This window comes from Chlorocebus sabaeus, chromosome 14 (assembly GCF_047675955.1).
Source record: "Chlorocebus sabaeus isolate Y175 chromosome 14, mChlSab1.0.hap1, whole genome shotgun sequence".
In the NCBI taxonomy this organism is placed as follows: domain Eukaryota; kingdom Metazoa; phylum Chordata; class Mammalia; order Primates; family Cercopithecidae; genus Chlorocebus; species Chlorocebus sabaeus.
Genome location: NC_132917.1, coordinates 70,633,398 through 70,660,536, shown reverse-complemented (window position 1 = coordinate 70,660,536; position 27,139 = coordinate 70,633,398). Strand labels below are relative to the sequence as shown.

General features: G+C 44.6%; 1 protein-coding gene and 1 pseudogene across 2 annotated transcripts; one reads left to right on the top strand and one right to left on the bottom strand.

The window, feature by feature from the left end:
- Positions 1–79: 79 nt before the first annotated feature.
- Positions 80–514, bottom strand: LOC103220086 (non-histone chromosomal protein HMG-17 pseudogene; annotated as a pseudogene).
- Positions 515–13,019: 12,505 nt separating this feature from the next.
- FIGLA (folliculogenesis specific bHLH transcription factor) lies at positions 13,020–26,053 on the top strand. 2 transcript variants are annotated; one of them, XM_007970311.3, is made up of 5 exons: positions 13,020–13,253; positions 15,889–16,041; positions 17,752–17,973; positions 25,641–25,675; positions 25,935–26,053. In XM_007970311.3, the coding sequence occupies exons 1-5, from the start codon at positions 13,023–13,025 to the stop codon at positions 25,948–25,950; spliced, it is 657 nt and encodes a 218-aa protein (XP_007968502.3). In that variant the 5' UTR covers positions 13,020–13,022; the 3' UTR covers positions 25,951–26,053. The 2 variants fall into 2 exon arrangements, 1 of the variants encoding a protein (XP_007968502.3); XR_005243158.1 differs by lacking the exons at positions 13,020–13,253; positions 15,889–16,041; positions 17,752–17,973 and adding an exon at positions 18,159–18,277.
- Positions 26,054–27,139: the final 1,086 nt, after the last annotated feature.

Genomic DNA, 27,139 nt, shown 5'->3' with positions numbered 1-27,139 from the left:
TTCTATTAGTGACATATGCCCCTTCCCCAAAAAACAACAATGAAGTGTTCTGTATGCTAACAACATAGCTGGAAAAAAAAAAAAGTAAAACAAAATTCTGCATTTTTATAAAACTTGATAAAAAAGAGTATTTCAAACTGTACAGTCACCAGAAGTACACAGTTATCAAAAATGCACACACTTCACTTGGCCTCTCCAGCACCTTCAGCTTTCCTGACCTGGTCTGTTTTGGCATCTCCGTTTTCTGCAGGATTATTTCCCTCCTTGCCAGCATCAGCTTTTCCCTTTTTCCCTTTGGGTACCTTCTCTCCCTTCTTGGCAGGGGCCTTTTTAGGCCTGGGTTCTGGCTTTGGAGGAGCAGGTTTAGCAGACAACCTCGTGGATCTTCTCTGTGGTGTGTCCTTCACCTTGGCTTTATCTCCTTTAGCATCCCCTTCGGTCTTCTTCTTGGGCATGGTGGTGGCAGTGACAGCAGCGGGACTTAGACACTGGGCCCGGGATGCAGCCACAAGTGGGCTTTGATCGGTCGGGGGGTCATTCTCGCCTCTTCCTACATTTCAGTTACTTTGTTTAATGTCTAAAGATTCATAACTAACTCCCCCTCATTGGCCCCCACTGTTTTTTGAGACTGGGTCTTGCTCTGTCAACCAGGCTGCAGTGCAGTGGTGAGATCTTGACTCACTGCAGCCTTGACCTCTCAGTATATGTGATCCTCCCACCTCAGCCTTCCAAGTTGCTAGGACCACAGGCACATGCCACCACACCTAGCTAATTTTATTTATTTTTTGTAGAGATGAGGTCTCACCATGTTGCCCAGGCTGGTCTCAAACTCCTGGGTTCAAGCAATCCTCTTGCCTTGGCCTCCCAAAATGCTGGGATTACAGGCATGAGTCACTGTGCCTGGCCCAAGATCCATTAACTATCATTTGTTTGTTTTTGTTTTTGTTTTTGTTTTTGTTTTGTTTTGTTTTTTGAGATGGAGTCTTTCTCTCTCACCCTGGCTGAAGTACAGTGGTATGATCTCTGCTCACTGTAACCTCTGCCTCCTGGGTTCAAGCGATTCTCCTGCCTCAGCCTCCCGAGTAGCTGGGATTACAGGCATGCACCACCATGCCTGGCTAATTTTTGTACTTTTACTAGAGACAAGGTTTCACCATGTTGGCCAGGCTGGTCTCAAACTCCTGACCTCAACTGAACCGCCCGCCTCAGCCTCCCGAAGTGCTGGGATTATGGGCCCAGCACTAGGATCCATTAACTCTGAAATCTACTTCAGGAATTTTACTTTATATCAATAATTATTCCTTCCAGGAACGTTCATTGCACGTCTACTATTGTACCAAGCACTATTGTAGATTTTAGGGGTTCAACAGTGAACCAAACAGATAAAAATCCCAGCCCTCATGAGGCTAGCATTCTAGTAGGGAGCAGAGGTAGTTAGCACATTCAGCCCCTTCTCACAGCCCCAGGAAGGAGTCCTGTGGAGAGGTGATGGTGTGGAGTAGCAAGGAGCTGTTCATAATCAATTCAGCCGATATCGCAGAACAGCAATGGGGCCCCACAGCCTAAAGGTAACAAAGAAGTGGCTGGACTAGGGCAGGTAAACAGGAAGGACTCCCTCCTGCCAACCCCTCAAGGTCAATTCTCATGTCCCTGATGTCCCCTTCTCTCCTTCAGGGGAGGTTCTGAAAACTGCAGTTTCCTCAAGAGAGAGGCAGAGGAATGAAGTTCTCCACAGACTGACTGGGACCATCTGGGGAGACAGAGTGCAGTCATCAGTTGCCCTTGGGGGAAGTGGCCAGCTTGTCTCGCTGGAGGGCCTGCCCGCCCTGCCTCCACTGCGGGAATTCTGTATACCTGCCACTCTCTGTGACCTTGGGTTGCTTTGGTGGCACTAGCAGGCTGTGACAGACAACTGCCACCACATGGGGTATGCTGTTGACACTCAGGTACCCACAGCCTTCTCTCCCAGAGATTTTTAGTCTTTGTGGGCATGTTGCTCACTGTGGAGGCTGGGGTCCCACTCACTATGATTTAGGGGACAACCTGACTCTAGCATAAGTAGGAGAAGCTATAGAAATTACAGTTGTTACGAAATGACTCTCAGACCTGGTTTTCCGGGGGCAGGGAGAAGTTTCTCACATTCTGGAGGAAGATGTAACAGCATTTTGAGGATGAGGGATGTCACTGGTTTAGAGGAAAATCTACACTTGCTTAGTCAGTAATTTTGAGTGTCTATCAACAAATGCCCAGCTCTTGTCATGCACTAGATACATACAGCATTCACTGCTCTGACACATTAATTTGGGCCTGGGCCCAACCCTTCCTGTGTGCCTCCACCATGCTTCTCAGAAGGACCCTCTCTATTGTGTATTGCTCTCACTTATAAGAGCCAGTTATAAATTGTTACACCTTGCCAGTCAGCAATTCCTGCTGCAGCTTAGGCAACCAACTCCAAGGACCCCCCACCCCCAGTGAGAGCCCCAGGCCCCAGTGAGAATCATGGAAGAGTAAGTATGTCTTGGCTCCTCTTGGGTGGCCCGAGGGTCCATGTGCTTTAGGATAGCTGGAGGGTCCATGCCATCTGGCTTCTTCCTGCAGGACAGGGCCCCAAACAGCAGACTGTCCATAGTGCAACCCTGCCTCACTCCCCAAAGCAGCTGCATCTCACTGCCTCTTGAATCTCCCCAAAGCCCTGCTTTTGTTGCAATCTTTGACTTCTTAGACCTGACAAGTATTTTCTACTCTCCGCCATAGAGGTCCCAGGACTAGGATCCCAGGCCCTCTTCAAGGTGACCCCAGTGAACCTTTCATCACATTTCTGCCATGGGGTCAATGGAATTGAGCCGAATCCCTTAGTGTCTCCTCAACCAGCTCTGATTGTAGCTTCTGCACTGGTGCTCCAACCACCCCTTAGCCTGGGTCACTTAGGATTTGTCTGTATGGTAACCACATTTCTGGACTTTCTATGTGGTTCATAAATCATGCTACCATTAACTAACAACGTGATGGGAGTTAATGGAGGCAGGAGAGCTTGGTGGCTATAGACCCAGGCTGTAAGATCAAATAGTCTGGGTCCAATCCCATTTTCATCCCTTTCTAGCTCGGAAAGCTGGTTCATTGACTTTTGTGTTTCAGTTTCCTTTTCTGTGAAATGGAAGTAACTGCAGTACCTCCTTCATGGGGTGCTGTGAGAATTAGGAAAGTCAACGCATAGGATGAATTTAGGATAGTGCATGGGACACGGATCCCACCATGCAAGCATTAGTGGTGATTGTTTTGCTGATGGCCTACTTCACTCCTCACTTCACCTCTGAGGAAGGATCTATTAGAACCCTCACTTTACAAATGGGGAGATAAAGCCCAGAGAGTTTGAATGATTATGTGGTTTGGCTCTGTGTCTCCACCCAAATCTCATCTTGAATTGTATTCCCATAATTCCCACCTGTTGTGAGAGGGACCCGGTGGGAAATAATTTGAATCATACTGTTCTCTTGGTGGTGAATAAGTCTCATGAGATCTGATGGTTTTATCAGGGATTTCCACTTCTGCACCTCTACATTTTCTCTTGCCGCTGCCATGTAAGAAGAATCTTTCATCTCCTGCCATGATTCTGAGGTCTCTCCAGCCATGTGGAACTGTAAATTAAATTAAACCTCTTTTACTTCCCAGTCTTGGGTGCGTCTTGAAATGCAGCATGAAAATGGACTAATATAGTAAATTGGTACCAGGAGTAGGGTGTTGCTGAAAAGATATCTGAAAATGTGGAAGTGACTTTGTAACTAGCTAACAGACAGAGATTGGAAAAGCTTTGAGGGCTCAGAAGAAGACAGGAAAATGTGGGAAAGTTTCCAGCTTCCTAGAGACTTGTTGAATGGCTTTGAGAAAAATACTGATAATGATATGGACAATGAAATCCTGACTGAGATGGTCTCAGATGGAGATGAGGAACTTCTTGGGAACTGGAGCAAAGGTGAGTCTTGTTATGTTTTAGCAAAGAGACTAGTGGTATTTTGCCCCTGCCCCAGAAATTTATGGAACTTGGAACTTGAGAGAGATGATTTAGGGTATCCGGTGGAAGGAATTTCTAAGCAAAACATTCAAGAGGTGACTTGGATGCTGTTAAAGGCATTCAGTTTTGGAAGGGAAGCAGAACATAAAAGTTCAGAAAATTTGCAGCCTGACAATGCAATAGAAAAGAAAATCCCATTTTCTGAGGAGAAATTCAAGCTGGCTGCAGATATTTTCATGAGTAATGAGGAGCCAAATGTTAATCCACAAGACAATGGGGAAAGTGTCACCAGGGCATGTCAGAGGCCTTTGTGGCAGCCTCTCCCATTACAGACCCAGAGGTCTAGCAGGAAAAAATGGTTTTGTGGGCAAGGCCCAGAGTACCCGTGCTGTGTGCAGCCTAGGGACTTGGTGCCCTGCTTCTCAGCTGCTCCAGCCATAGCTGAAAGGGGCCAACTTAGAGTTTGTGCAGTGGTTCCAGAGGGTGCAAGCCCCAAGCCTTGGCAGTTCCCACATGGCATTGAGCCTGCAGGTGCACAGAAGTCAAGAATTGAGGTTTGGGAACCTCCGCCTAGATTTCAGAATATGTATGGATGCCTGGATGTCCAGGCAGAAGTTTGCTGCTGAGGCAGGGACCTCATGGAGAACCACTGCTAGGGCAGTGTAGAAGGGAAATTGGGGTTGGAGCTCCTGCACAGTCCATACTGGGGTGCCACCTAGTGGAGCTGTAAGAAGAGGGCCACCGTCCTCCAGACCCCAGAATGGTAGATCCACCTACACCTTGCACTGTGTGCCTGGAAAAGTCGCATTCAATGCCAGCCTGTGAAAGCAGCCAGGAGGGAGGCTGTACCCTGCAAAGCCACAGGGGTGGAGCTACCCAAGATTATGGGAACCCACCTCTTGCATCAGCATGACCTAGATATGAGACCTGGAGTCAAAGGAGATAATTTTGGAGCTTTAAAATTTGACTGACCTGCTGAATTTTGGACTTGCATGGGCCCTGTAACCCCTTTGTTTTGGCCAATTTCTCCCGTTTGGAATGGCTGTATTTACCCAATACCTGCACCCTCATTGTATCTAGAAAGTAATTAGCTTGCTTTTGATTTTACAGACTCATACACAGAAGGGACTTGCCTTGTCTCAAATGAGACTTTGAACTGTGGAATTTTGGGTTAATCCTAAAATGAGTTAAAACTTTGGGGGACTGTTGGGAAGGCATGATTGGTTTTGAAATGTGAGGACATGAGATTTGGAGGGGGCAGGGATGGAATGATATAGTTTGTCTCTGTGTCCTCACTCCAATCTCATCTTGAATTGTACTCCCATAATTCCCACGTTTTGTGGGAGGGACTCAGTGGGAGATAATTTGAATTATGGGGGTGGTTTCCCCATACTGTTCTTGTGGTAGTGAATAAGTCTCACAAGATCCGATGGTTTTATCAGGGGTTTCTGCTTTTGCATTTCCTCATTTCTCTTGCCACTGCCATGTAAGAAGTGCCTTTGGTCTCCCACCATGATTCTGAGGCCTCCCAACCATGTGGAACTGTAAATCCAATTAAACCTCTTTTTCTTCCCAGTCTTGGTTATGTCTTTATCAGCAGTATGAAAATGAATGAATACAGATGACTTGCCTGAAGGTCATACAAATGCCCTGCTGCAGAAGGTCCCTCTTGACAGCCATGGCCCTCTGCCTGTAGCCCCCACTCTCTGCTTCATTTTCTCAGCTCTTCTGCAAAGCCACTGAAGCTCACATGGCTCGGAGCTTCCCAGGGCCCCTTCATGAGGCTGTAGGTCTCTCTCTATGTTTTGTCAGGGCTCTGAAGCACAGCAGCACCAATGAGAAGTTCCTGAGCTAAGGGGCTCTGGGAAGAGAAGGTCTTTGGCCAATTTCCTGGGGACAAAGCCCAAGGGCAGAGTCTCTGTGTCTGTTCCTTTTCTCTGTTCTCTGTCCTCTTTCTGAGACACACTTTTGACCCTCTTTTAACCCTGCTGGTGGTGTAGCCAATACACTAACCCTAGCTCATGTTTGGTGGGGGTGGAGGAAGACAAGGCCCCCAAGGGAAGTGAACTATTCCACATAGCAAGCAGGCAGGACCTGTGTGCCAGGACTCAAGCAGCTGGAAATGTGAGGCTGTGCTGAGTGATCTTGGGTTGGAGGCCACTCAGACTTGGAGGAAAGAGAGCTGCAGTGAATGTGAATGTGACAAATATGCAGTGAATGTGACAAAGCTAAGTCCTGGACTTGGCTCTGCTACTGACCGGCAGCGTGACCTTGCCCAGTCATTAAACTTTATTGATTTTCTGTACAATGGGAGGAAAGTCTAATGACCAGGATATGGTGGGATAAAATAATAATACCTCGCCAAAAATAATATAACATCATAATAATGTGAATTTATGTGAATATGAACAACATGAAATTGCCAAATCGATTTGGATGGGAATTCTGGGCAATATAGACTTGACTATAGTCTTTGGTCCCTGTTTAAAGTGCATTCTTGGTCTTCTTTACTAAAGCTGCTTTTTTAGCAGCTCTTTCATGTCTTGCCTGAGCTAATGGGAGAAAGGTGGCATGTGTGAGCCACAATCTGGGCACTGTGATGAGGGGTGCTGAGTGCCTAGGAGGGCAGACCCAGCAGGGGAGAGTTCTTCTCACCTAGGCCCAGGGTAACTAATGGGCAAAGACTGACGAGGTGGACTGGCTGGAGATGGAGTGAGGGCAATTTATCTGTGTCTCGTAGGAGAAGATAATGTGGATTGACTGCCTCCACCTCATGCCTTTTGGCACTGCAGAAGCTTCGTTTTTTAGAATTTGGACTCAGTGTTCTGAATGCTAATTAAGATGATTTAATTAAAAACTGTTGTAGGACATTGAGAGGGTGGAAGTGAGGCAGAGCTCACCTTCCTGTCCTTTTGTCTGTTTTCTGTGGAGAGCAAGGAGATGGGGCCAGGTGTGTCTCCCCCACAGTGTCCCAGGCCCCTTTCCCACATTTGTGGAGTTGAATGGCAGTGGCAGTGGTGTGTTCTCAAACTCAGAGCTCCTCCTGCCTCTCCAGCCCTCTCATGGTTATGTAAGCACCAGGATCCTGAATGAAATCTCTTGCCATCTGCTTAGAATAGATAGAAGAGCTTCTGAGCCTATACTGAGCCTTGCTGGGGGGAATGGCATGAGGTCTTTGCTGCTGCAAGGCAGGCTCCCTGCAGAGGCCTCTAAGGAGACAGCTCAGGAATGACACCCCATCTACCTTATCTCTCTCAATCCCTTCTGGAAGGGGTGGGGTCGGGTGATGAGGCACCTAGGGTGGGAGTTCCTGAAGGGAAGGGATGGCTTGTTAAAGAGGTACTGCAAAAACAAAAAAAAACAACCTAAAACCCTGATTTTTTTTTTTGACTCTACTCAGCATGGTTACCTCTTCCTGGCTTTAGGAATATCATTCATAGGCCCCTTTGCACAAGTAAAACAGGCTAGAGTATTGAAAGCCTAAGGGGAAAACAAACAAAAATGTCCCCCCGCCCAAAGTCAGAAAAATTCATTCTCCAAATCCGGGGGTCCAAACCGAGATTCTGCTTCCCTGGCCTGCTTGAAGCCTCTGCCTGGAGTGTGAGTCCTGATTACTGCTAAGGTTCCCCTTCTTTCCTTCCTGTCCCTGCCCTCCCCTTCCAGGGCAGGATTCGGGAGGAGTGTTAGTTAATTGTCCCCAAGTAGACAGAGCAGTTTTGACCTTTTCTTAGCTGCCCACAAGCTTGGAGGGAAACAGTTTATCTAGCAAAAGAAGTGACAATAATGGTGACATTTGTTAGCACTCAACATGTGCTAGCCTTAAGTCATCATCTCACCCAGCCTTAAGTCATCATCTCACCCAGCCTTATGTTATCAGGCAAAGGTGAAGAGTTCCTTCTTCACTGCATGCCTTCTAACTCTCCCTAAGTGAAAAAATAGCTTTCTTAATTTTAAATGAAAAAAAAAATGTGTTATTTAAAGCCAGTATTAGGGGAACTTTCTCTTTAAAATGGCATTTGACCAAGAGTTTTCTCATTTCCCTCTAAAATACATAATAACACACAGAAAAAGGCAAAACTGACAGCAGCAGCAGAAACCAAGACAGGTAGTAACTCAATTGCCAGAGAAATTTTACCGACTACCTGTAGTGGTTATGGAGCTGAAGTCAGAAACATGATTTGAAGCAAGCACATGTCTTACTTTTTGAAACAGAGCAACAATAAGAAATTGGTAAAAGGTCCTTTAGCCTTACGCTGCTTTTTGCACCGTTGACTCAGAGACCTACTGTCTGTATCAATCAACAAACTAGACAGGGATCCCCTTTCTTCAAGGGCATTGTGTTTTGAGATAGCTGCGTGTCCCCATCCTTACTCCAAGGGTAGACTCCATTCAGCTGGCATTGTACTGGGCTACAAGGTATTTAGGACTCAGGAAACAAAAAAGCAGTAAAGAGAGGATGTCATTAGTTGCATCCTAAGAGGCTGGTCCCACAAAGGAAGGGCAATAAGCAGGAATAGCAAACACAAGGAAAGCAATGCATTGTGGGACCTAAAGATGTTCACACACTTCAGGCAGCCTGGAAGGGGAAACTCCCTAATAGACACATAGAGTAGTATAGGATGAATGCAACTGAGCCAGTACTGTGTACACCAACCACAGTATATCTCCAGCATCTTACAGGATACTTATCCTTCAGTTTTCCATGGCAGAGAGATCTTCCTACTTTCTATGTAATCTTAGGTAAACTTTTTCATTCATCTATTTATTTATTCACAAATATATATTATAGGGTCAAGTAGTTGTGGCAAAACATGAAAGATTTTACCTGAATAAGCAGGTTCTTATTTTACCCATGTCAAAGTAGCTTTTTTACTTCATTGCAAGCATTATTCATTCATTTGCCTTCTCAGTCATTCAACAAATGTTTATTGGATGTGTACTCTGTGCCAAGCCAGCACTCTGTAGGTGCTGGAGATGCTGTGGCCAGTGATCCTCCTTCCAGGAGCCAAAATAAGAGAAATAAATGATCTCGCAGAGGCTTTATGGACACTACTGGAACACAGAGGAGGGGCACTAGGACAGAGACTCCTGTTGTCAGCCAAATGCGTTCTCCCCATTGAACAGAATTGTAGCCAGGCACATGGCTCCCCAGTCAGGCTACATTCCCTGCCCTTTCTTGCATCCGTGTGTAGCCATGTGTGAATTCCTGCCAATGGCATGTGAGTTGAATCCTATGTGCCGCCTCTGGTCAGGCCTTAAGATCTCTTCCATGCCCTTCTCCTGGAACCCAGATACGGTGGCGACCGAGCCTCAGCCATGCCAATGATGACAATGCCCTAGGGGAGTTGGCCCTAAGGGATGGAAGAACAATAATTTGGAAGGAACTTAAGTCCCCAAGTGACCATGAGGAGCAGAGCTGACCTACACTTTTCACGCTGTTAGAGGATAGTGAAACTTTTTGTTCATTAGGCCATTGTATTATTGGGTATATGGCAAGGTATCAGCACTAAGTCACTGTCAGGTGTAACACTTTAGCTTAGATCAGTTCACGTGATTGCTTTCCCTGAGAACGATGACATGACGTATGACTCTAATAGACTAGAGGCCAGAAAGTTAAGAGTTGGAGTTTATGGAAGAACACAGAATACAGAATCAAATCTGGTGTGCTCACACTGGGTTCCTAATGTACACTACCTTGTTCACTGCAAGGTTTGGCAATAAAATAGAATAATATCAATGATGTCCTTTATGATGCTTTCAAGGAAAGTTAAGTAAATGGGTAAGCTATCTCCATTTTAAACTTTGTTCCCATACATTTGGCCCTTGTTGCCTTCCATCTGCCTGCCAGCAGACAACACCAAACGAACTTAGAGCAAACAAAATATTTTCATACTTAAAAATATATTTTAAATTACAGAATTGGCCCGTGCTTATTGTGAAATAAGCAATATAGAGGATGTGATGTGCAGGTCACACTTCCCCATTCCCGGGCCATGCTCAAGGAACCTCAGTCAAACATGTGGTGTGTCCCCTTCTTTCCTTTGACCTTTGCTAGGAGGCAGTGTCAGAGTGGGAGCTGAAGAACGGTGGGGCCAAAGAGGTGGCTGATGTGGTTAGGAAATTGGTTATGTACAGGGATTGAGCAAATAAGTAGTTACACTGAGGATAATGTGAGTCAAGTTTCTCGTTGGAGAAGGGAGTTACAAAAGCAGACATGGGGTAAGGAGTTACAAAAAAGGAAAGCAGGGAAACTAGAAGGAACCCGAGGTGTTTGGTTGGAGTTGGAGGTATTAGTGTGAACTCATGGTCTTAAATATATATGTACTTAGATACACAGATATAGCTATATGTATTATATGCATGTGCGCTTACCTATGTATGTGTCATATCTGCAAAAAGGGCTTAGAAGCAATGACATCCAAAAAGGAATGAGCAACCAAGCATACAGATCTTGGTTTCTAAATCCTAACTTCTACTAAAAGAATAGACTGATTCCTGGGCTGGAGCTGGGAAAATTCAAGAAGAGCCTTCCTGGCACAAGTAAGAAAGTGCATAAAGAATGAGGGGGTCATATGAAAACGACAGAGGAGCCAGCTTAGAAGGCCTCCCATAGGCCAAATCTGGGACAAATTGAGCATTAAAATAATGATGTAAATAAATTACATCCTGTGAATAAAACATAAATTTATGGGCCCATGCTGACATAAACACAAAATGAATAAATGAATGGGAAGAAGGGAAAACTCTTCTTCACAGTAGAATGCCAATCATTTGGCTCTACTCATGGTGCTGGTTGATTCAGGCAGGAGTCAACAATGGATGAGAAGGAGTATCTCCACACACACACACACACACACACAATATATATATATATATATATATATATATATATATATAGAGAGAGAGAGAGAGAGAGAGAGAGAGAGAGAGAGAGAGATGGAGTCTTGCTGTGTCACCCAGGCTGGAGTGCAGTGGCGTGATCTAGGCTCGCTGCAAGCTCTGCCACCCAGGTTCACACCATTCTCCTGCCTCGGTCTCCCGAGTAGCTGGGACTACAGGTGCCCGCCACCACACCTGGCTAATTTTTTTTTGTATTTTTTTAGTAGAGATGGGGGTTTCACCATGTTAGCCAGGATGGTCTTGATCTCCTGACCTTGTGATCCACCTGCCTCGGCTTCCCAAAGTGCTGGGATTACAGGCGTGAGCCACCGCGCCCGGCCCACAAAATATTTATCAATTTATGGTGAAAAAACCTGACACCACCACCTTGACCAGGCAATTAAGGTTAACATCACCAGCGGTGGGGCAGATCAACCTCATGTACTTCCTGATGTGATGCACTGAGAAGAGCCCAGCATCATTTATACGGAGTCCCTCCATGAAGGCATGGCTGGGGTCTGGACATAAGCAAATAGCAGACAGCCCCAGGTTGAGGGACATACTACCGAATGAAAGGCCCCTACTTTTTTAAACTGTCAAGGGCATGAAGACAGGACAAGATGGAGGAAATGGTCCAGAATGAAGGACAGTAGAAATATGACAACAAAATAAAACTTGTACTCCTGGATTGGATTCCAACCAGAAGGGAAAAAGACATTGTTGAGACAGCTGGTGGTACTTGGATGGGTTCCTTGGATTGTATGGTAGCATAGTACCGATGCTTACTTCCTAGTTTGAGTGGTTGTGTTGTGGTTGTGTGGAAGAGAGGCCTTGCTTAGGGGGAATACCCACTGGAGTATTTAGAGGTGATATGATAGCAGGTCTGCAACTTAAAAACTTTTAAAAAAGAATAGCTCAATGGATGCAGCTAGACACCATTATCATAAGGGAACTAACACAGGAACAGAAAACCAAACATTGCACATTCTCACTTTATAAGTGAGAGCTAAACATTGAATACACAGGGACACAAAGATGGGAACAATAGACACTGGGGTCTGCTTGAGGGGAAGGTAAGAGGCGGGTGTGGGTTGGAAGGCTATCTATTGGGTACTAGGCTCACTACTTAGGCCACAGGATCATTCGTACACCAAACCTCAGCGACACACAATTTACCCACATAACAAACCTGCAATATACCCCTGAACCTAAAACAAAAGTGGAGAAAAAATATTTTCTCAGACTTAAAAAAAAAAAAAAAAGTATTTTTATGCTTGGAAGGATTTTACAGAGGGCTTCCAGAAACATGTCTGATTTCCAGTTGCAAGATCAGAATGTTCCAGTTATATTGATAACCTCCAGAGAAACAAACTCTCATGAGTAATCTAGTCAAAAGAGAAGATGTAGCTAATTATTTCTAAAATACTAAATTGTAGTCTACTATTTAACAAGTTCGGGATCGCTATTTTCCAGCACATCTTCTGAAGTAACAACTGTGTTTGGCTGTGTTGACAATAAAGGTCTGTGTGGAAAAGGGAGAAAATGAATAAAACGATGTATCCCCCCACCCGCGAAAAAAGAAAATAGTTCAAATAGAATGGAAAAAGAATAATGAAAATGAGAATATTCACAGAGAGAAAGAGGGCAATGGAGGAAACGTGAAAACTTAGTAAGTAGAGAGCGTGGCGAAGGGGATACAGGAGCTCTTAGAAACTCTTCTTGCCATTTTCTCCGCAACTTTTATTTCAAAACGAATTCTTAAAAAAGTTTTGTGACTATCCATCACATTTTTCCGTATACACATATCCAGAAGCTCAGGCCCCAACCTAGACTGATTAAATGGGAATTTGAGGGACTGGAACTGTGGCAAATGGATTGAGAAAAACACCACCACCACGCTGCCGGCAGTTCCAGTGTGCAGCCGGTACTGCGCTCCAGCGCTGCCGATTCGCACCTGTGCGGCTGGTTCAATGCGATGCCTGGACGCAGCCTCCAGAGAGCAGGCCGGGATTGGAAAACGCTGGATGAATGAGTGCAGGTGGTCCAGCCCCCGCCCCCACCCCGCCCCCGCCCGGGCCTCGTGCGGCCCCAGGTGCGCCGGTGAAAGCCCGGCCTCAGCGGCCTCCACCTCGCCATGGACCCGGCGCCCGGCGCCCTAGATCCCCGCGCCGCGCCACCCGCGCTCCTGTGCGCCCCGCAAGCCGAGGTGCTAGAAGACGTGTTGCGGGAGCAGTTCGGGCCGCTGCCCCAGCTGGCCGCTGTCTGCCGGCTCAAGCGGCTGCCCTCAGGCGGCTACTCGTCTACCGAAAACCTTCAGTTGGTGCTGGAGCGGCGGCGTGTGGCCAACGCCAAGGAGCGTGAGCGGGTGAGGGGTCCCCAGGGTCGACGCTCGCTCCCCCCTCCCACTCCCTGCTTCACCACCAAACACTTGGTCAACACCCGGGGGCCCACTCACCGCCCACCCCCGCTCGATGCGACTTCGAGCTCCCGAGGCCTCCCGCGCCCCCAGCTTGTCGGGAGAACGGCAGTGGCCTCCTTCCTCTGCACCTCCGTGCAGCTGCTCGTTGGCGGCCGCTGCGTTGGTCGCCTCGCCAGCTAACCCTCCAGGATTTGTGCAAGACCCGGGTCCGGGAGGGGACAGAGGAGGGGCCCTGACAACTTCAAAAATATCTCCCTGGGCAGGTGTTTTAAAAGCTTCGCGCTCAGGGGGTGAGCTTTCATCTCACACCGTAGGCTCTGGTGGGTGCTTGAGGCGCACAGGGATCCCCTTCGTTCCTTTTTCTTGCTTTCTGCATCTCGGCCTCGAAGCACACACGAGGGTGAGGAGAAAGGGGGGCCTGACGGAAGTGACTTTTCTTTTTTAAAGTAACGAAACACGACGTCCCAGTGTGCACCCAAGACTCCCACTCAACTCTGTCAAGATAAAGTGACTTTCCCAGTCGAGCCGCAGCAATCTCGCAAACGGGAAGGGTCCTGTGGGCCGTGGTTGGAGCGACACCTGCTGGTAGATTTTACTATCTCTAACGAAACTCAGCCCCAAACTTGGGAGACGTGGTCTCCTTCCTAGCGTTTGCATTCTACGGGTTTGGTTGCAGCAGAGGCGAATCCGGGAGAGGGAAGGGTGAGGAGTGGAAGAGGGAGCAGAGCGCACGTTCAGACCTGGAACTGCGGAGAGAAATTCCGCCGGGGGCTGTTCCTAAGCACCCCAGGCCTTTTAGAAATGTCCCAGTGAATCAAGTAGGAGCTTTGCAGGGAGAGGGCAAGCGGAGAAAGGACGACAGGAGAGTAGGAGACTTCTCTAAGTCTCCTGCTTTTACCGGTACTAGACTCCTGATGGCCAGAACCCTGTGATCTGATTTGGTGGCCCTACAGAGAGATTATGACCTAATAGTTTAAGTGGTCCTTCCCACTAGGAAGGAATTGTCTTCTCCAGGCAATCAGTCCTGGTTTTATCCACTAAAACACTAACGAGCTGTATTATTCTTTATAATGGTAAGATTAACACATTTGGAAAAGACAGAAATGACTGAAGAGGTTAAGCGACACTCACAACACAGATATGACTACTGTGAACATTTTTGTGTATATCCACCCAGTCTTTTTCTAGTTTTGTGTGTTCATATATATATATACAATTTTACAAAATTGTCATTCAGTACATGTTTGTGTAATTTTTTCCACTTAACATTATCAAAAGCATTTCCTTATATTCTTAAGTATTCTTTCAAAGAATAGTTTTTGACTGCATAGTCTGTCCAAAAATGGACCATAATGTATTCAGTCTCTTATTAGGCATGTTTGCTCTTTGTAGCTTTTTACTGATACCTATCGATGTAACTCTATGTGCGTGTCTGATAATTTCCTTAGAATAAAATGCTGCAAGTGAAATTAAGTGAAATTGAGACTTAAGGCATATACAATTGAATACCTTTTGATACAAGTTGCCCAATTGCTTTCTAGATAGGTTTACTAATTTTTATCCCTTCTTACAGGTCTAGGACTGTTCTCTTTTTCGTGCTATCCCTGATCCAGGGTATGATAAAACAAAAATGTTACCACCTTGATACATGAAAAATGGCATCTAATTTCTGTTTTAGTTTGTAGTTCTTTGATTATTAAATTCTTTTTATACACTGACTGGTTGTTGTATTCTCCTGTGAATTGGCCAATTATGTCCCTTGCCTGGTTTGCTCCAGGTAGGATATACTCAAAATATATTGACTTTGTGGTATAGTGGGAGTCAGTTCTCCCAAGGCCTGTGTCTCCCAGGGGGGTGACCATCAGAATTACAGGCCTTCAGAGACAGGGATTAGAAGCTGGAGAATAGAGAAAAATAAAATATGAGGAGCCTTTGAAGTCTCACCAACTCTCTGGATTCTCACCCTTGCCTCTATATCATTAACTCGGTGGGGAAAGAGGTTGAAGAGCTGATGGCTCAGTGCTTGAGTTGACAAGTATTTGTACATTTGATTCATCAGCAGCAATACCACTTCTTGAGGACTTCCTATGTGCCAGGTTTGGGTGAGGTATCTTATGTGTACATTATATCACTTAATCACACCCCGCCCCAGAAAGCTTTAAGATATTTTCCACTTTGCAGATGAACAAACTAAGGCTTAGTGATGTGAAGTGTTCCACACACTCTTGTAAATGATAGACCTGGATTTTGAAACTGGGTGTAGTTGACTCAGATTTTAGCCGCCACTCTACTGCCTCTGCATTATGATACAGCGGGTACGCTCTCAAAGGAAGAGGAGTGAGGTCAGCATGAACATGAATACACCTTGCAGCCCTTCTGCCCACAGTACCAAGTTCATGCCATTCCCTCTTCTTTTACTATGAACTGCACTGCTGGTGGTACAGTGACTCTTTGGGGCATATGCCTGTTTAGATTTGCCCCTCAGACAAGGAGGCTGTGGGAAAAAACCCCTTCTGTAGCTTGGGGAGATGTCTGTACAAATTGGCTTCTCTGTGTGTCACTGTGCCTTTTTGTTTTCTAGATAAAAAATCTCAACCGTGGTTTTGCCAAATTGAAGGCACTTGTGCCGTTTCTTCCCCAAAGCAGGAAGCCCAGCAAAGTTGATATCCTCAAAGGTGCAACTGAATATATCCAGGTTCTCAGTGATCTTTTGGGAGGAGCCAAAGACTCAAAGGTAAAGGTGTAAGATTTTAGAATAACGGTAGCCACCATTTATTAGGCCTTGTCTGTGGACGAGACACTGTGCCAAGTGATATATGTATACTTTCCAGTTAATGTTTATAACAATCCTCTGAGCTATTTTTATGACCCTCATTTTACAGAGAAGGAAAACAAAATATAGTTAAGGGCCACACAGCTATGAAAAGTCAGGGCTGGGATTTGAACCCAGATCTACATGAGCTTTGGAGTTGAGTCCCTGACCATCTATACTTGCCTATGGTCACTGTCCAGGGCACCTAGTTCCTGACTGTTGAATCTTTGATAGGATTTCTACAGCTGGACCTAGGAAGGGGCTTTCCTAAAAGCACTGTGGTGGTTTCCCTACAGTAGAATGCACATCAGACAGGACACAGGAAGGTAGAGGCATTTCTTTTCCCCAAGGGACCTCTCTTAGGAGAGACCCTCCCTGAGGCCAGCTGAAGAGTTCAGCAATGGTCTGGTGATACCAGTCTCATGGGGTTTTGCAACCATTCAGCAGGAGAGACACAAATGGCCCTGTAAACTGAAGTATCATAGTGTCACCACCATTTTCAGAGTGGGATAGCTCAGAAGTGTCCATTAGGCAGAGTAAAGTGTGGGCTGGTTTTATGGACTTGTTCCAGGGAGAGGCAAACATTGATGGGCTGAAAATGAATCAGTCATCTGGGGAGACAAAATAGGAAGAGAGAAAAGGCCTTAGAAATGAGCCCTAAGCAACTCTGTTGGTAGGAGGAAGGAATCATCATTAGAATGTGGCAAGAAGGTAGAGGAACAAGATGGGGTCATAAAATTGAGGAGGAGAGAACCTCAGGAAACTAAAGGTGAGGAGTATGAGAGGTTACAGAGAGGCTGAAGAAGGCCAGGACTGGGGAAGGCACCATGTCTAGCACTTGAAAGGTGAAAGAGAATTGGGCTGGGCATCAACTTGGAGGAGACTGAGGGTGCGTGATTGGTAAATATCTGGAATCCAAGCAGATTCAGAAGAAAGTGGCAAACTTCAAGTCCATTTAACCTCGTAGTTCGAAGTGGAAAGAAGAACCACCCCCGCCCCCCCACTCCCCTACCCCCTGCCAAAAAAAAAAAAAAAAAAAAACCCGCAGAAAAGTTGTTAGATCAAGTGAAGGCCTTTCCTAAGTAGAAATTTGATCATGTTTAGGAACAGAAGGGAGACACTAGAGGGAAAAGAAACAATTATCCTAGAAATTTGGGGGCAGAAATCTCCAGGTATATCATAGTACCTTTGAATATTTTTTTCTTCTCCATTAGTCCTAGCCAGGTGACTGCTAGGAAGCTACATTCTGCAATGGCAGGAGTGGATTGTCCTGCTGGCCAAACTGGATGATTGGATTGTGGTATGGTCACAGTGTTTGGGCATGTGCAGGTGGCTACCTTAGTTTTTTCTTGCATGTTAATTGTGTAACAGAAGTGCTTTGTTCATTGTAAAACATACAATCTGTTCCATGCCATAATATGTTTAATGCAGTTACCTATTGCATAACATTTTAAGATTATAGGAGAACAAAATATGGTCAATTGAACAATGCTTTTCTCTCCATGATAACTTAAGCATTGCCCTTATCACTTAAATGAAACCTCATCCATTAAAACTTTGAAATGTATTGGTTTAAGTCATCAAAATCTTTCTGTCATATTATACTGTTTGACAACTAAGTATGGTTTCCAGAAACAAGACCCAGATGAGCAGAGCTACAGTAACAACACTTCTGAACCACATCTCTCGGCTAGAGAGCTATCAAGAAACGTCACCCAACGTATCAGCTGTGCTTTCGGCTTGAAGAATGAAGAGGAAGGGCCTTGGGCAGATGGTGGCAGTGGTGAGCCGGTGCATACTTGTCGCCAGGGTGTGATGTCTACGACTGAAGTTATCTCCCCAACCAGAAGTCTGGTAAAATATTCCTTCTTAAATAGCCGTACAGATATCAAAACCGTAACATGTATACTTTGAGATATGAGTAATTTTCCCATGCTAAAGTGTGGTTGAAACAAGATAATTTTATGAAAGCCCTTGGGTGGGGCAGTGGGGTTTACTAGTTTGGGAGATTATTTTGTTTCTAAATTAACTGGTAAGCAGCTCCAGGGAAGGGGAAACTCCTCCAGAACCACCCAGTACAGACCTAAGTTTATCTTTTAAATGATCCTATTTAATCCATCAAAAGGTTTTCTGGACTCCGTGGTCTCCAGAAAAAGAAGTAAGTAGCTTGCCATACATAAAGATGCATGCTTGGTGATACTTTTGTGTGTGTGTGTGTTGGTGGGGGTTGGAGCTGGGAGGGTGGTGCTGGTTGTAAGACAACATTTTAAATGAAATAAAGCAGTTCATTGTCTCTTACTACTTTGTCAACTAAAGAGACAGCTGGAAGTGGCAGCATGCTTCTCCAAATCCAAAAGTGGACTTTTTGCCCTTGCTGTGAACTGGTATACATAAATGAGGCCCCCTGCTCTATCCTACCCAGCAACACAATTACTATTGAAATAAGAAAGGTGTATAGGAATGTGCAGTAAGCATGCCGTAACAAACATGTTACATGGTATGATATAAGGGACAGCGAGGGCTGTGGAGTCACAAATGGTGGTTGGAGGGAGGCAGTTTAGGGGAGCACTTGACAGTATGCTCTGGGAACAGACTGCTGAGGTTTAAACCCTGGTTTTACCACTTGCTAGCTGTGTAATCTTGCATGAGCTACTGAATGCCTCTAATCCTCAGTTTTCCCCATCTGAGCAATGGGTATAATAATTGTACCTACCTTGTATATAAGATAACTAACTTCAAATGATATCATGTCAGCAAAGTATCTGGCATAATACCTGTCATGTCACTTGGACAGATACCAAATTTTCTTGACTCATGAGCAATCAACATTGATTAGTGAGCAATAATGGGCCGCAGGTATTCCAGCTCTGTAGCCAGTGTTTTGAGTTTTCTCACTTGGCTCTCACCAATGTTGCGCTCTGATTTGAGGTCCTACAGGCTTCTTGCTGGCTGGGGGGGCGGGGAGGGGGTGTGGGGAAAGCGGCGGTGGGTGGCCTTGCCTTCCATTTCTGATTTGATTAATGTGTTCTAAGGATTCATTTGTGCATATGCTCCGTCTAGATTTTCATATTCTGACCACTTGAGATATAAGATTTCCCTGGCCAGTCAACTCATAGGAGACAGAATTCCTGTTGCTGCTATGTAAGCTGACATGGAATGACTAAGACCAAGAACAACAAAAGAGTGGGGCCAGGTGCGGTGGCTCACAATTGTCATCCCAGCACTTTGGGAGGCCAAGGTGGGCAGATCACCTGAGGTCAGGAGTTCCAGACCAGCCTGGCCAACATGGTGAAACCCCATTGCTACTAAAAATCGGGCATGGTGGTGGGCACCTGTAGTCCCAGTGACTCAGGAGGCTGAGGCAGGAGAATCGCTTGAACCCGGGAGGGGAGGTTGCAGTGAGCTGAGATCATGCCACTGCATTCCAGCCTGGGTGACAGAGTGAGACACCATCTCAAAAAAAAAAAAAAAAGTGAAGAAATGACCTGATCTAGACCTATTACTAAGAAGAGTAATGCTTCTGCAAACGCTAGTATCAAGGTGAAAATCTGACTTGCACTTAATCCTCATGGATCCTCCTCAGGTAGGTATCATCATGTCACCCTCATGGTGAGCCACCTGGCTACATCTTCCTGCCAGTCCTGTTGGACCTGGGCTTGGGCAGGAGCCTCTGTAGTAGCAGAGCAGGCCTGTGCTTGGCAGTACTAGTAGCAAGTACGTATGATGGGAGGTCCTGGTTTTCCGAGGATAATTGATCCTGGGCATAGGCCATGTACAGTACACTAATTTAGAGTGGGGACTAACGTTTCCTAGTAAAAGCCAGAAATGTTCTGACTGGAATTTTCTTCAAAAAAGGGAATAATTTTTAGTCTTTTTAGCCAACCAAGTTTGTTGTTAATTGGAAGAGTGCTAATTTGTAGAATGAACCAAGGAAGACTCGACGTTTGAGATTTTTATAGACAGTGCATGTCACTACTGTCAAGTATGACTTCTGAGGCCTGATCGTAAAGAGTGCCTTTTTTTTTGCAGAAGCATTCCAGAATTTCATCAGTTTTGTCAAGGATTTTTCATCCTTTTACATTCAAATCGTTCTTTTTTTTTTTTTTTTTTTTTTTTCTGAGACAGAGTCTCGCTCTGTTGCCAGGCTGGAGTGCAGTGGCACGGTCTTGTCTCACTGCAACCTCTGCCTCCCAGGTTCAAGCAACTCTCCTGCCTCAGCCTCCTGAGTAGCTGGCTCACACCACCACGCCCAGCTAATTTTTGTATTTTTAGTAGAGATGGGGTTTCACCATGTTGGCCAGGCTGGACTCGAACTTCTGACCTCATGATCTGCCCACCTCAGTCTCCCAACGTGCTGGGATTACAGGCGTGAGCCACCGTGCCCGGCCATTCATTTTTAAAATTAAAAAAATTAGTCTGAAACAATAGTCAACTTATAGAAAGTTTGCAGGTGCCGTACAAAGAACTTTTTTCCTGATACCTTTGAGGGTCAACCTGATGTCCCACCGCCCCTAAGGCTTCAGTGTACGTTTCTTACAAACAGGACATTCCCCTGCGTAGCCACAATGCAACCACTAAGTCTGGGGATTAATGTTGTGTTACTGCCATACAATCCTCAGGTCCTATTCACGTTTCACCAGTAGTCTCAGAAATGTCTCTTCTAGCAAAAAGAGCCAGCTGAGAATCATGAATTACATTTAGTTGCCATGGCTCCTTCAGTCTGGAAGGAGAGTTTCTTGGTGCTTCTGTGACTTATAACCATGTCACGTTTGGAGCTTACAGGCCAGTTGTTTATTACAGAGTGTGTCTTGATCAGCGTTTGTCTGTTTCCTTTCGATTAGATTCAGATATGCATCGTCAGCAGGAATAACAAAAGTGATGCTGTTTTCTATTCACTGCATCATGTTACATGGGGCAGATTTTGATTTATTCTATTTCTAATGATATTCACTTTGATCACTTGCTTAAGGTGGTGACTGCCAAACCTTTCACTTTAAAGTTAATCTTTGTCTTTTGTAATTAATATGTATTTTGTGAGGAGGTGCTTTGAAACTACGTAAATATCTCATTACTCATCAAACATTCTACATTTATCAAATTTGTAATTTGGAAATAATTATAGATTCACAGGAAGTTGCAAAAATAGTACAGAGAAGTGCTGTGCATCCGTAGCCCAGTTTTCCCCAACGGTTGCATGTTCTATAACTATAGTATAATAATATCAAAACCAGGAAATTGACATTGGTACCATGTATGCATAGTTGTATGTTGTTTTATCACATGTGTGGATTCATGGAATCACCATTGCAATCCAGATGCAGAACTGTTCCATCACCACAAAGATCTCCTTCATGCTGCCCCTTTATGGTCACACCCACACTCTGCTCCCAACCTTCCATTCTTCCAAACTCCTGGACGTCACTAATCTGTTCTCCACTTCTATAATTAATCTTGAGAATGCTATAAAAATGGGACCATACATTATGTGACTTTTAGAGATGGTCTTTTCCCACTCAGATGATGCCCTTGAGATCATCCACATTGTATAAATGGTCTGTTCCTCTGCTTTGTGCCGAGTAGTAATCTGTGGTGTGGATGTGCCACAGTTTAACTGTTCACTTAAATATTTTAGAACAGTTTGGTTGTTTTAATATAAAAATTAGACATTTTTATATTAGTATGAGCTCATGGTTTTCTATTTAATTCAGTGGATTGTTATATACTATCATTTTTTATTATTTTATTGCTCAAATTGTCCCCACTGTGGCCAGCGAAAGCTCCTTAAGCTGGCAACCTTTCTGTTTGATATGTCATCATAATTATTTGATCATTTCCTTTTTTTTTTCTTTTGGCAGAAGATGTTCCAAGCTCATCTTGTACTTTTCTATCCCAGCCCTGGAATCAGTCACTTATCTGAGGATGCCCCTGTATATAACCCATCTCCCATCTCTGTTGCCATCCCCTCACCACACGGCTGTTCTCCTTACCACCTTGAACTTTAACACTCGTGGCAAGCTGTACCTCTGCAAAAACCTCCTTCTTGGCTCTGACATTCCACGCAGGTCCCCCAATATGTGAATTCCTCCTCTCTCTGCTCTGGCTAAATCACCTGCACACACGAGTGCCTGGCCTACTCCGCTCAGGATTCTCTACTCCATGCTGAACTGCCCTTTTCCATGGACTTTTTACCCAGCTTGGGCTCTGAGTCCCTAGGCCAGGCCTCCACTCCTTTCATGGGGCTGCCGTTCCCATCTGATTGGGCTCTACCATGCTTGCACTGGCCCACACCCCCTGTGTGAACATGCCCCTCATCTGCTGGGTCTCTGATATCCCATGCTGGGCTGCCTCTATGTGTGGGTGCCATCTCACCCTGCTTGGGCTCTGATACCACCTCACTTTGGGTCACTGTGGCTTCTCACTACCTAACTGTGACCCAACTGATGACATTAGTACTGAATTGTTCAGGAGGGAGAAGAACTCGCATTTTCTTTGTAGTACCTATTGTGCAGCCGTCTTTCTGTCTAGTTTTCTCTTTGTTAACATTTATCTCTGAGATATTTAATTGTATGTGAGTTGAGCAATTATTTAATATCACCTTTATTAACTTTATAAAAAGCTTGCATTTTACAATCAGGAACCAGGATGGGCTGAAGATAAAAAGTGTCCCAGGAATTGATGCTCAGGCTGACCTTTATTTGACAAAAGGATCCTCATAAAGTTTAGCCCAGCTTTCCTGAAGGGGTGACTCCATAAGGTTTCAGGATCCTGACCAGTCTAGAGACCTAGTGACAGTTAGTGTGGCTCATTGGACAGAAATGCTCATATCCAGAGGAGCTTAAGATTTGGGAAGCAGGCCCTCTCCAGCTTCAGTTTGCAGGAGTGGTACCCTTTTCCCTGCCCTTGATGAGGACCCGGGGAGTGAAATCCTGGTGGTGGCAGGGACGGGCATTTTGGGGGATTTGGAGATGGGGTCAGAGCAGGCTGTGCAAGATCAACAACATTCCTGGGAGGCAAAGTCCTGAATGAAGTACGTGAGAATCTGCTGATGACAGGGATGGAGATTAACTTCTGGGGCCAGAGCAGGTTCACTAGGGGAATGAATTGGCAAGTATTTGTGCAGACAGAGAGGGCCATGAGCCATGTGAAGCCACAGCATATGGTGTTGGTAGGAAGAAAAATTAATTTCAAGGTCCAGGAGAGGTCTGTTGAAAATTAGAGCTTCGAAGTGTAGGTTTTTGCCGTATTGGGGTTGGCATTGCTAGATGGCAGGGTGTTTGCTGTCTTGCCATTGTATATTCCTTCTATTTGCCACCTGTGGTTGTGCTCTGGCATTTCAGATTATGCATGGCTCTAAATTTCTTTCAGAGTTGCCAGTGACCCTGTAGAGACCATGTCTCTAGACAAAGACCACCCTCAATTTTGGAGTGAGATGCCAAGAGCGCTGGGGCTTGAGGGCCTTTGGAAAAGGACATATGGAGAGACATAGTGTCTGTTCCAGGGGCCTGAGTATGCTGCCAGTGTATACTTCCAAACTCTGGCATGTCATGGGAAAGTTGCTGGGGAGAGTTTCTGAGAGAAAGAAGCCTATGTGCATGGTAGATTCCTACCACCCCTGTTCCAAGTTGTGGTAATCTGTGAAATTAGTCACTGGGGACATTTCTTCCTACAGCATTTTAAGCTCTGAAATGAGACGGTTTGGCTAGTTGGGATGAATTCATTAGCACCTTGGGAAAGCCCTGAGCCTCTTTCTTCTGTCGTCCATCTCACATCCCCCCAGGTAGTGGCTCTATGTGATGGTAAAAATTCTACCACAGTAAGTGATGGGTCTCCCTTTGCTTGAGAAGAACAGTCATCTGCCCTGGAGTTCACTGATAGCCTATGGGGCATATTCTGATGAGATTAGTCAGCCCAGTATTTTCCAAAGTTGTTTCCTTTTTAATGGGGTGGGTGCTTTCTGGTTTGTCCCAGTCCTCCCCGCTCCTTACTGCACCACGGTAGCATATTTCACCTGGTAAGGTGTTGGGTTTTGCTGCCCTGGTCTAAGGGCACAGTGGCTCAGAGGAAGGCTGCTCCAGCGACTGCATTTATAGCCCTGGGATTGTACTGTGCTCTCTATACTTTGGGGATTTAGGTTCTGATGCTGTGATGGTGCCTATGCTTGTAGTTCTCTGGGACTTTGGAAAGGTGAGCCTTGCTTTTCAGATTATTATAGGAACAGGGACTGAACTCTAAAGCTGAGTGAGCAAGGATTTCTATTTACCCCCATCTCCCTCACCAAGCCTGGCTCAGTGGGTGGAGGAATGTACATTGGATAATATGTCAAATTCTGCAGCCACACACCACCAACAATTGGAGTGTGCCTGCCTTCTTAAAGACATTAAGCAACAAACTGGGTTTCTATTCTTCAGACTACCCTCTTCTTGGACCTTAAACTCTTTGGCTTAGATGAGACCAACAGCCAATTTTTAATGAGCTGTGACAATAAAGAAAACATTTATAAACTTTGGCAAGTTTTCTATTCTCATACTTAAATATTACATTTCTGAAATTTTCCAGCTAACTCTTAAAAACAAACAAAAACAAATGTTCTAAAATGCACTAGACTATAGGCAGTATACAGTCATCCTTTAATCCTTCAGGTAAATATATATGAATTTGTCTCTTAAGTATAAAAAATTCTAAATATGTAAAAAATTAAAATTTATTTTAAAAATAAAGCTTCTAAAGCTAAGTCTGAACTATAAAAAGAAAGAAAGGTTGATCACATGTATAGTGGAAAGACTCAATCAAGATTAGAAAAAAAAAAGCTACTCATACATATTTTGTGTCAGAGACTATTCCTGGCAGCATACACATATTAACCTATTTAATTTTCACAACCACCCAGTGCTATACAAACAATTATATCCATTTTACATGTGAGGAAACTAAGGAACAGAAGTAACCTGCCCAATATCGGCAAGTCAATGAAGTGTTGGGGTTGGGGGGATGTGGGTATAACAGTGTTAAGTCCTTTTTAATCACTTTTGTTCTAACAAAACTGAACCTTGAAATGTAAAGGAGGGCGGACTAGAAAATAGATAAATGTTTAAGGCTAAGTTAAAGCATTTGATTGCAGTGCTTTACCATCCACAGTGATATATACTTAATGGGTTTCAGTATCCAAACTGCCTGACCAGAACTTGAGTGGCTTTGTTTTTCAGTCATGGGTTTATTTTTTCTTCAAGTTGAGAGTTTCAGAAAATTGAGCAGAGACAAAATGATCTTGCCACGCTAGTAAAACCAAAATACACTAAATTCCTTCCAATTTCTTTTCCTTTGCAACTAAAATAAAAAAATTATCAGGTACATAACATTGTGTGCCTGTTCTTGATTTTTCTATCACTGGCTTGTTTATGTGACCCATTAGGTGGGACAGTTGTCTTACTGTTGGCCACTATGTTCTCAGTTTTTTTGTTCTCATAAACGTGACAAATAACCGATGTGTTTAGCTCTTTCTGTATTTTGTATTGTTTTTGCAGGACAGATTCCCAGAAGTAGAACTGCTGAGTCACAGGTAGGTCACTCTATAATTTGATGCATCGTGCCAGTTTATAACACCACTGGCTGTATAATAAGAGTGCTAATTCCATCACATTCTTATCAATGACCTCTATTAAAAGATGGACTCTTAATGGGTAAAAAAGTGGTATCTTTAAATTTAAACATCTTTGATTACTAATTAAATTATTTTTTTGCATATTTCATTATTGTATTTCTTTTGTAAACTGTTCTTATTTTTAACTATTTATAATGGAATTTTTTCTGTGTTTCAGACTTCCACAAGTGTGAAAAATGAAAAGGCCCAGGGTTACCTTCTAGAGACAAATAAATGCAGTCTTGAAAGTTTTGGAATCTTTTTTTTTTTTTTCTCTCTTCAGCGTTTCACTCTTATCACCCAGGCTGGAGTGGCACAGCACGATCTCGGCTCACTGCAACCTCCACCTCCCAGGTTCAAGCAATTCTCCTGCCTCAGCCTCCTGAGTAGCTGGGACAGGCATGCACCACCACGCCCAGCTAATTTTTGTATTTTTAGTAGAGACAGGGTTTCTCCATGTTGGTCAGGCTGGTCTCGAACTCCCGACCTCAGGTAATTCACCCACCTCAGTCTCCCAAAGTGCTGGGATTACAGGCATGAGCCACTGTGCCTGGAGGGAGTCTCTTTTTTAAAAAAAGAAATTTTGCAATAATGCAAAGTTTAACAATTACCATTTTAAATAGCATTGCCTGTCTCAAGTTTACTCCACTCTACTTTCTCCTTAACTTCATGCTTCGAAGAAATAGGCTTCAGGGGCTTCAGCCTTTGCTTCCAACTCATCATCATCCTCTGGGGACCTACATCTAATATCTTTCAGTCCATCTTTTTTTCATTGCTTTGAGAAATAAGTGACTGTTACCCTTCCAATAGAAATTAGCTTTAATAGAAATGCAGACTTAAGCTAGAAGAGTTGTAAACATTGGCCAATGGGGGTGAGAGTTTTCAAGGGTTTTTAAATACCCAGCTCAGGCCAAATGACACCTTTTGTGCAAGGTAGACAGCCAACCACCTTGAGCACAAAGACTTCGTCTTTATAACAGTTGCTCACAAAGACATAGTACTTATTATATGCTGGATTCTGTTCTCTATGCTTTCCATGTGTTAACTTGTTCTTACAATAAGCCTAAGATAAAGGCATAATTATCCCCGTTTCACAGATAGGAAAACTAAGGTACAGAAAGTATCATTAGCTCAGCTTGCCATAACAAATACCATAGACTGGGAGGCTTAACAACAGAAATTTATTTCTCATAGTTCTAGAGGCTGGAAAGTTCAAGATTATGGTCTGGCATTGTTCGGTTTCTGATAAGGGCTCTCTTCCATGCTTGCAGATGGTTGCCTTGCCACTGTGTCCTCATATGGCAAAGAGATAGCTAGCTTTGGTTTCCCTTCTTATAAGGGCACGAATCCTATTGGATTAGGGCTCCATCCTAATGACTTCGT